Genomic DNA, 10,816 nt, shown 5'->3' with positions numbered 1-10,816 from the left:
TTGTGAAACTTGAAAGGGTTCAGAAAAGATTTACAAGGATGTTGCCAGGGTTGGAGGATTTGAGTTATAGGGAGAGCCTGAACAGGCTGGGGCTGTTTTCCCTGGAGCATCGGAGGCTGAGGGGTGACCTTATAGAGGTTTATAAAATTATGAGGGGCATTAGGATAAATAGACAAGGTTATTTCCCTGGGGTCAGGGAGTCCAGAACTAGAGGGCATAGGTTTAGGGTGAGAGGGGAAAGATATAAAAGAGACCTAAGGGGCAACCTTTTCACGCAGAGGGTGGTACATGTATGCAATGAGCTGCCAGAGGATGTGGTGGAGGCTGGTAAAATTGCAACATTTAAGAGGCATTTGGATGGGTATATGAATAGGAAGGGTTTGGAGGGATATGGGCCAGGTGCTGGCAGATGGGACTAGATTTGGTTGGGATATCTGGTCGGCATGGACGGGTTGGACCGAAGGGTCTGTTTCCAAGCTGTATGACATCTCTATGACTCTATGACTCTTGAAGAAGGGTTACACTCGAAACATTGACTTCTCCACCTCCCGATGCTGCTTGGCTTGCTGTGGTCTTCCAGCCTCCTGCCTGTCTAGTTTAAAAATAATGAACAAGAGGTGAGAACTTTCTCCACCTAGAAGGTGGGTGTCGTTTTGGACTATCTTCGTCAAAAGACTGTGGATGCAAAGGTTTTGAAGATTCTTGAGGGAGAGGTAGATAGATTCTTGGCAAAGAAGGTGATAAGGTCGGTGGGAATGTGGATCTTGTTGGATAGTAGAGCAAACTTGAGGGGCCAAGTGGCCTACTCTTGTTTCTAGTTTGGATGTCTTCATCAGTCAACAGTGATAAGTGAAGGCACAAGGAAGTACTTCAAATCAAACAGCAAAACAAAACACCCAGGAAATGCGAGCTCCAGTGAAAATTTACATTTTGGGAGAATCTACCTATCTCCCTCCAAGAAGGTAAATCTGACCATCTTTACAGCTTTCTTACCCCACCTTCCTCCCACTGGTTTTATTTCTCACTCCCTTCTCAGTATTTTCTGTGGTGGTGAACTCAGAGGCAGGGTAGGCTTCTAATTAGGGGAGAAAGTGAGGGCTGCAGATGCTGGAGTCAGAGCTGAAAATGTGTTGCTGGAAAGGCGCAGCAGGTCAGACAGCATCCAAGGAGCAGGAGAATCGACGTTTCGGGCATGAGCCCTACTTCAGGAATACACATTTTCAGCTCTAGGCAGGATGGTAATGTCCTCAATCCCTGTGGTCTTCCTTACCCTACCTCCCACCTCCCACCAATAGAATTAAGTCTCAGCACGATGGCCCTCCCCGTTGCCAGTTTCAGCCTACATCCCCAGGTTGGCATGTTTCCCCTGGTATGTACGTGACAGGTAATGAGCAGCTTCTCACCCCTGGAGAAGATGGACCCTCAATCACTGCCTGGTCATTGAGCAACAGATAGAGGTGTGCCCACAATGTGCCATGTCCCTGCCCTGGCTTCTGATGCTCCTCCCACTGCAATTCATTAAAGGAGATGATGGCACAATTGCAAGGTCACATGGCTGGTAACCTACAGCCCCAGGCTAACTCCTGAGGGCATGGGTTCAAATCTCACCATGGCAAATGGTGAATGTCAGAGTCCGTAAAAAGTTAGTCAAATGGTAAATATTGTTGACTTTTTTTAAAAAGCCATCTGTTTTGCTATTATCCTTTAGGGAAAGAACTCTTCTCTCTTTACCTGGTCTGGTCTACATGTAACTCCAGACCCACAGCCATGTGGTTGACTCTTCAACTGGGCATGAAATGCTGGCCCAGCCAATGTCTGTATTCCAAGTATCAATAAAAACAAAATGAATTCTCGGCCTGACCAGATCATTTTCATGATTTGGAGGTGCTGGTGTTGGACTGGGGTGGACAAAGTTAAAAATGACACAACACCAGGTTATAGTCAAACAGGTTTGTTTGGAGGCACTAGCAGATGAAGCAGTGCCTCCAAATAAACCTGTTAGATTATAACCTGGTGTTGTGTGATTTTAACCACATCATTTTCTGTTATCTGGGGTCCTCATGATCCTGAATCTCTGAGTTCTGCTTCCAGAAGCAGCCACAACCTCTTTCTTGGTGCTACTGAATGCAAGAGCTGCCATTCTTTGATTGTCTAGAGCTCTCACTGACCCTCTCCTTTTCCCTCCCTCCCTCCCTCCTAGGCCAGTCTTGATGCCAAGGGAAGGTCCCCACTCTGGTGGCTTTGTCACTGCCTGATTGGCATGAGCTACCCATCGTCAAGTGAGAACCCTCGTGCCTCAAGAAAATTCCACACTATATTTTGTCAACATCCACCCACCTTCCTACTGGATGGAGAATCTAATTTTTTTTCAAACTCTCAACTCCCTACATTTTTATTTCTCTCTTCTTGACCCTCTCTTTTGCTTAATCTTGCAATCTCCTGGATTTTATTTCTCTCTCTCTTTCTCCTTCTCTCTCTTTCTCCGTCCCTCTATTTTTGTTCTTTATCACTGCTGGTCACTCTCTGCTTTCTTCACTCGTGTCAGCTTTTTACTCATTTGTTGTCTTTCTATCTCCCCTTCTCTCTTCTTTCTTTTCTCATAAATATGCATTAGTTACTAGGTTTTCTTTTAACAGTCCTAGTCATCAGACAAATCCGAACACTGTTTCCAAACTCCCAGCAAATTCTGGACAGCACCTTAATGAATGTCTCCTTCCTGGCAACCACATTACTTCAACACCTTAGTTCTCCCCCTTGTCCAAATATCCCACAATACAAGCACTGACAAGTTCTAATTAACTTTGTTACATTTGCCACAGGTTGTGTCAGGTAGGGGGCGGAGGATTTGGGTGTGACAACTTCTGATGCTGGCTGTTATTGCAAATTAATTGGTAACAAATAATTAAACCGAGTAAAGTGACTCATGTTAATGGAATGAAGCAGCTCTCCTTCAGATAAGAGGCAGTTCAGAACTTAGCTAAAACTGATGACGACGCACCAGGTCATGATTAGATTAGATTCCCTACAGTATGGAAACAGGCCCTTCAGCCCAACAAGTCCACACCGACACTATGAAGAGTAACCCACCCAGACCCATTCCCCTACCCTCTTTTCACCCCTCACTAATGCACCTAATACAATGGACAATTTAGTATGGCCAATTCGCCTGACCTGCACATCTTTGGATTGTGGGAGGAAACCAGAGCACCCGGAGGAAATGCACACAAACACGGACAGAATATGCAAACTCCACACAGGAAGTCGCCCAAGACGGGAATCAAATCCAAGTCCCTGGCACTGTGAGCCACCATACCAACCACTGAGCCACAGGTAGTGTAATTGTGGTGGATTCAGGTGGCCAATCTTTATAAAGCTCTTGATTCAGCCAATCTTGCATCCACTTGTGATCTCCATCTTTTAGGAAGGAGGAGAGGGTCTTTGAGATGGCGCTGAGGAGATGTGCCACAATAGTGCCAGGGATGAGAGATTTTAGCTACAGGGTTAGGTTGGAGAAGCTGGGGGTTATATTCCTCAGAGTGAAGGAAGTTGAGAGGAGATTTAATGGAGATCCCTGTGATTATGATGGTCTTAAGGTAGACATAGATAAGCTGCTCACGGCGTGTCATGATAAAAAGACTAAGGGTCACAGATTGAATGAAAGTGTTGGCAAGAGGTGCCAAGCAATGGGGGATGGTGTGAGGAATAACTTTTTAAAGCAGTGCGAAGGAATGGTCTGGAACTCATTGCCTATGAGGGCGGAGGTGCTGGTGTTGGACTAGGGTGGACAAAGATAAAAATCACACAACACTAGGTTATAGTCCAACAGGTTTATTTGGAAGTACTAACTTTCGGAGCACTGCTCCTTCAGGTAGCTATGAGGGTGCTGGAAGAGGAGACAATCAATGATTTTGAAAGAATGAGCACTTGAGGGAAAGAAAAGCTGCAGGATAACAGAAATCAAGTGAGGGTGTGGGACTGGATTGCTCCTCAGAGAGCCGGCAAATTACCTCCTCCTGTGTCATAAATGACTCTTGATTAACTCTGGGGGTAACATCACATGACCACCAGCCTCCAAATACCCCATGCCCATACTCTGCCGCCATTGGGTGCCAAACACATCCACCTTGTCTCTCTGTGAGTTGACTTTTCATTAACAGATTGGATTATAGTTAATCATCAGTTCAATTGCCTTTCCCCCATATCTGATACTTTTGAAACTCGTAAACTAAAGTATTCAAAGAAAATGAGAAAACACATTTTGTTTATTACCTCAATGATTATCGCCCCTCAGCAAGGGCCTGCTGTTTCGTATTTGGAGCCTCACTGTTGGTATGGTGTAGATGGAAGCGATTCAGCCAATCACATCAGTGCAGACTTTCTCTCAGTGCCATTCTGCTCCCCCCCCCACCTTGTAACCCTGCACAATCCTTTTGATTTAAATATCGTTTTCAGTGAACTGTCTAGTTCCCTGTTGGATGTTTCCAAGGCAATCCTCGAGAGTTGGGCTACTGCCCCCTCAGCTCAGGCTTTAGGTTGTTAACATGATAGAGCCAAGCTGAGGCCTACTCAATTTGAGAGCCATCAACAGGCCTCACTTGCATGTATAAAGAGATCAAATAGGAATCTGTTATGAAGTGCCAGCGCAAAGAATTGGACAACCCAGTTGTGAGCTTGTCCTTATGCAGCAGATACAAGGCTGATGTTTTCATAACACAAACAATCACCACACTGACACTTTTCACAAACCAAGTCACTGCATTCTGATTAGAGAGGGATTCACAGAAATAAACATCGGCATCAAGAAGGTGCAAGAACAAAAGCAGCGACATAGAATGTAAACAAAATTAACGTTACAGTCATTTCAACTCAGGCCTCGACAAAAACAAGGTAGTTGTTTCATAAAAAAATGAATTTTAGAACCGTGTTTTTTAATGGCCTATACATCTCCCACAGCAGGAAATACAGTTCAAACTACCACAAGTTTTCTTATTGTGTCAAATCTCAGATCTCCTGTCAATATTTACCCCGGTGTTACTCACTGACTTATATGGTTCGATCCAAGGACCAGAAATAAAGTAATGTACAAGAGCACTGCAACCAAACTGAGCCTTATGTCTCCACACAGTCAGCCCTTTGACTCCACTGTGCCCCTGAGGCAGCTGTGAAATGTCAATCAATGTGTACCCCCACAATGAATGGGCTCTGTTTGGGTAACACTCGGCAAATTGGACAACTTCAGTTCAGGAAACCTGGTCAGCATGAACAAGTTGAACTGGGGGTCTGTTCCTATGCTGTAGGACTCTAGACTCTAGTGTCAGAGTCAGAACACTGAGAGCTCGATCCTGGTCCAGATATTTTGAACTGAATTGAATGATTTATTGTCACTTGTAATTAACAAACGAATACAGGGAAAAATATACCATGTCAGTGCGCTCTGCATTTTGACTTAGAGAAGATTTGAAGGTATCAGACTGAAATTAAGATATAAGCCTTAAACATAAGTAAAAACAGAGTTCATTTTCTTCCCTCCTTGTGCTCTGCTCGATATCGAGGGAAGGGGATGTGTCTCCACGATGGTCCCCGGGCCCACCAACACCCCAACATCATAGTCCATTCCAGGCGGATTACTTTGGGATAAAGTGGAGAAAAGGGGCAGGAAGAGAGGGGAAAAGTGACTATCAGCTTTGCTGAGGAGTAGGTTTTAAAAAGCCTCTTATGTGAGGGAGAGAATTCCAGAGTCTGAGGCCTAGGCAAGGCCTTCAAGCAGCACAAAAAGGATTGTACAAAAGGAGCCAGGAGTGAGGAGGAGTCGAGGCCACAGAGTTAAACACAGAGTGGAAAAATATTCACACGCTGCTTGCAGGCTGGTATTTGCTTAAACTGATGAAGAACCCCTCAAGATAGCAGTGGGAGAGAGTGGCATAGTGGTTATGTCACTGGCCTCTAGTGGCTTGGGCTCGAAACCCACCAAAGTCTAATAAATGTGAAAGTGGTATCAAAACCAGGGAAGGAATCTTCTATTCTTATATGAAAGTGGAAAATGATAGAGTGAGTTTGGTCCCAAAAGACAGCTTGAACACAAGACCAGTGCTGTAGCATGTTATTTGGGATTCTATGGGGTGGGCCATTAATGACTCCTCTCAGCACTGTTGCTAATTTATTGTATTATACTTTAAATCTATAGACATGTTTGAATTATGCATCCACTGAAATGTTGAGATTCAGGTTTAGTCAGGCCTATTTATAGATCCTTTGCAGAATCTCATAGGGCATGCTAGCCAGTCTACTGTTTCCTCATGACTCAGCAGGTTTGCTGACATATCACAGGCAAGAAAGAGAGAGATTACAGCTGTCACACTTTCATTGTTTCTATTATCTAACCATGTCAGCAATAGCAGCTACACCCTTCTATAATGTAGAATGACACAGCACAGAAGGATATCATTCGCGCCATGATCAACTTGCCAGCGGTTAGAAAGAGCAATCCAATTAGTCGCACTCCCTTGCTCTTTCTCCATCACCCTGAAAACTTTTTCTCTTTGAATATTTATCCAATTCCCTTTCTGAAAGTTGTTATTGAATTTGCTTCCAATCCCTTAAGTCAATGCATTCCTGATCTCAACACGTAGGCCGCCACTCAAATATAGTCTCCATCTCTGCTCCATTTTGCTGCCTTGGGTTGTTGTTAGATGATCCAAGCACAGATTGGAAGTTAATGCTTTATACTTTTCAGTTTGTTTATATCCTCACTGTTACAACTTGCGAGCGGAAGAAAATTCCCACCTTTTTTCTGGTTTCTTTGCCTTAAGATTTATGTTAACAATATGACACTGCTGCATTAAATGAGCCGCAGAAAGTCTGTGACTCTGATCGAATTGTTGACCCTTTTAATGCTTCTGAACATAAAGGTTTGTACACTGCTATCAATTTTGCTTTGTTCTCAGGAGTACAGTCCCTGACCTATTGTCCCCATGACATGGTTACCATGGCAATATGTGCACATCCTGTTTCCCCAGGCCTCATCTTCCCTGTCACTGTACAATCACCAAGAGATCTAAATGTACCAACCCAAAGTGAGCATTTTGAATCTATCTCCCCTCCACTGAAGTGCAGCTCACTGTGGCTGGCCTCTAAGTCCAGTTTATTTTTTGAATATTTCTGAGGTACATCTGATTTCATCATCACTCAGCCTTCCTCAGTCTCTTCCCCAGCAGTTTTCTGCCTCCCTTTCTGATGACACTGGCTTATGTTGGGGTACAGATCTGTGGTGACAGGTGCCTCCTCTACCTCATTTCTTCATCAGTGTCGATGGGTTTTCCAACTTATGGGCACATTGCAGCCAAACTCTGCCTTCATCCTTTGAAAGACCTGCATTCATACAGCGCCTTCTGCCAACCTTAAGCCACCTAAAGCATCTTAAGGCCCAATCATTGCTTTATTTGAAGTCACTGCAGTGATGTAGGGAATGCAGCTGCCAGGGTGTGCTCTTTTAGCCAATGATCAGATAATCTAGTTTCAGGGATGGTCATAGAGGGACAAAGATTGACCAGGAAACCAGAGATAACTTTCCAGCTCTTCTCCAACACAGCGTCATTGGGATCATTGGTATTCATTTGCAAGCGCAGGCAGGATTCAGTTCAGTGTCTGAAAGACAGCACTTCCAACAGAGCAGCACCCTCTCTCCTGCACTACATTCAAATCTAAAGGAGACACTTATGTGTGTACACTACCAGCTGAGACCCCCTCCCTCAGCCGATTCCAATTCCCTCTCCATCCTCACTATATTCAGGAAGAGGACTTCATATAGAATCCCTTCAGTGTGGAAAACAGGCCCTTCGGCCCAACAAGTCCACACCAACCCTCCGGAGAGTAACCCACCCAGACCCATTCCCCTACATTTCCCCTGACTAATGCACCCTGAACAGTATGGGCAATTTAGCATGACCAATCCACCCTAACCTGCACATCTTTGGACTGTGGGAGGAAACCGGAGTACCCAGAGGAAACCCACGCAGACACAGGGAGAATGTGCAAACTCCACATAGACAGTCGCCCAAGGCTGGAATCGAACCCAGGTCCCTGGTGCTGTGAGGCAGCAGTGTTAACCACCAAGCCACCTGCCTAACTTTACCGACCACAACCATTGGGTACTGAACTCAACCATAACACCCTTCCTATTACCATAGTGATAATCAGTTAACTTGGCACAGGCTTATATTCCAACACACAGCCTTCAGATTCCCTGTGACTGAACCCACTCTGAGGCCTGGGGTGAAGAAAAGAGACGGACAGTATCTGTGAGTGTAAACCCAGATCAAGCAACTAAATGGATTAATTTTTGCTTCAGTACATTCCAAATGGCAGGGATTACATCAAAGGGTCATTGCTCACAAGATCTGAAGTGATTCATTAAACTTGTTTTTTTCATTCTCTCGTGGGTGAGGGTGCCGTTGGTCGGCCCAGCATTTATTGCCCGTCCCTAGTCGCTCTGGAGAAGGTGGTATCGAGCTGCCTTCTTGAACTGCTGCAGTCGGTGTGGTGCAGAGAGACCCACAATGCCCTCAGGGAGGGAATTCTACCATTTGAACCCAGTTACACTGAGAGAAAGGCAATATATTTCCAAGTCAGGATGGTTTGGAGGGACCCTTGCAAGGGTTGGTGTTCCCGTCTGTCTGCTGCCCTTGTCCTTCTAGCTGGTACTGGTTGTGGCTTTGGGAGGTTCACTTTATCAAGTTATAGCTTTATCTTTGCCAATAACATTCAGGCATCATGTCTATAAATCCAAACCAGTTAAATGTAGGGCTCCCAGAGATGGAGCACAGTTTGCTGCAATGATCTTACTGCAGTCTTTGAAAGATGGAAGACAGTGAGATGTGCAGGGATGCAAGGATATGGGGAAAAGGCAGGAGGTTGGCACTGGGGTGATAGAATCATTGCAAGCACGATGGGCCAAATGTCCTCCCTCTGCGATGATTCTGGATCTAAACTATGAGGCACACTGGAAGCCATTAGCTACGATCATTGTACACCAACCCAGCAAACCTGACTGTACAAACAGCAGAGATCCTGTCGATACAAACCCTCCAAATGAACCAAGCAAGTGAACAATTTCCTCATTCCAACTCGCGGCACTTTCTAACCGACCGGAGCCAAGTTTCCAAAGCTAGCTTCGAATAGTTACAACACAAGCGACACGGGACAGCAAACTCAGAACCAAGTGGGAGTTTCTTTTCTGTAAGAAAGCAGGCAGAAAGAGTCAGGTGCTTCGAATTGAATAGGATGGCTTGCCTCTTTCCCTCACCACCACCCTCCCCCCACCCCCTCCCTTCAGAGCACACAGATTGATGTGTGGGATTCCCTAACCCAGAGACACTGGCTACAATCAAGGCTTTGCTACACAACACTATGCTGGGATCAATGCCATGTGTAGGAGCCAATGTTAACCCATTGCAACCCTGAATCAGCAAAAGAATGAGCCTTAGAGAGCATTTGACATTCCCACTAATGTTAGATTGGTGTGAGAGATAGAAAGGATTAACCACGTAGTGTCAGCAATGGTCTCTGTCTTTACATTGTTGGGGATTAAACACAATTTTGATTTTAGTTTCAATGGGATGGTGTGCTTTTAAGAAATAAGGATGAAGGCAAAAGAAAAATCTAGAAATGAATTTCAGAAATCAATGTCAGCATTTAAACAGTCCACCAAAGAAGGGTTAGTCAATCCGTTCAGTCACCGTACAAGGATTGACAGACGGTTCTCGACAACACTGAACAGGTATGACTGAATCTGTCACCAAACTGAATTACTTCTCATATGAAGTCGCTAAAGTCATTGAGAAGGGCGAAAGACGGGTCCTGAGCTGAGGGATCTCAGAACTGTGCCCCTCTCTGAGGACTGAGATTTTAGTTTGGAGATGAACGCTAGCTGGGTGACTGCAGCTGAAGGAAAACAGCGACAGAAAGTTTGCTTTCAATCCGAAAAGAGAAAGAGAGAGAGAGAGATGGGGTGGAGGGAGCAGGATGTGAGAGGGAGTGGGGCTCAGGAATGAGAGGAATTGGTGCTTACACTGTCCAGGTTCCTGCGATAGACACCACGCTGGTGAGCAAGGGTAGCAGCAGCCAACAGCTCATGATGGTCCCGGGCTCCACAGGCGGCACACAGCTCCCACAGCCCTCTCGATCGCCCCCTCCTCAGGTACAGGCTTCGGAGGGGGACTCACTGACGGCAAGGAATCCTTCGGCAGCCGCGGTCTGCCACAGTTGGGACACACACACACAGAGAGAAACGATCCACTCTTTCAAAGCAAGCACACACCCCAAAAGTGCAACTAGCTCGGAGTCAGGAGGAAGTTGCATCTGTCGGCAACTCTCACTCCCTCTCTCTCTTTTTAAATGCAATATTGCTTTGCAGACACTGAGTTCCAAGGTTGTAAATCGTCCTCGCTATATCTAAACCCCTCGCATTGCCACTGATATTCTGGCTCTTACAAAACGGAGATTTTTTAAAGGGACATTGCTGCCGGAATTAATGTCTCGACAGGGTGGGTTCTGTTTAAGTGGGATACCATCATATCCCTGGTCCGCACTCAAATACACACACACACTCAATTATACACACACACGCTCACATAGACACACCCTCTCACACACACACTCACAAACACACTCACCCTCACACACACACATTCACACACACAAACATTCACACACATACATACACACACTCACAAACTCACATATACACTCAAACTTACACACACACCCTCACACACACACATTCTCTCACACACACACTCACACTCACACACTCACTCAC

General features: G+C 45.4%; 1 protein-coding gene across 3 annotated transcripts in view; it reads right to left on the bottom strand.

Moving 5' to 3' along the window:
• Positions 1–10,568, bottom strand: part of si:dkey-228d14.5 (uncharacterized protein LOC796266 homolog) — a 56,085-nt gene extending 45,517 nt beyond the window's left edge. The window contains exon 1 of one of the 3 annotated variants that reach the window (XM_043678757.1): positions 10,067–10,568. In XM_043678757.1, coding sequence (XP_043534692.1) covers positions 10,067–10,131 — 65 coding nt within the window. In that variant the 5' untranslated portion in view covers positions 10,132–10,568. Of the gene's footprint in view, positions 1–9,080; positions 9,231–10,066 lie in introns of those variants that run through there. The other 2 variants (XM_043678758.1, XM_043678759.1) reach the window with 2 other exon arrangements.
• Positions 10,569–10,816: the final 248 nt, after the last annotated feature.

The sequence above is a fragment of the Chiloscyllium plagiosum genome, chromosome 38 (assembly GCF_004010195.1).
Source record: "Chiloscyllium plagiosum isolate BGI_BamShark_2017 chromosome 38, ASM401019v2, whole genome shotgun sequence".
Classification (NCBI taxonomy): domain Eukaryota; kingdom Metazoa; phylum Chordata; class Chondrichthyes; order Orectolobiformes; family Hemiscylliidae; genus Chiloscyllium; species Chiloscyllium plagiosum.
Note: the sequence above shows the minus strand (reverse complement) of the source record. Positions and strands in the feature narration are given on the sequence as shown.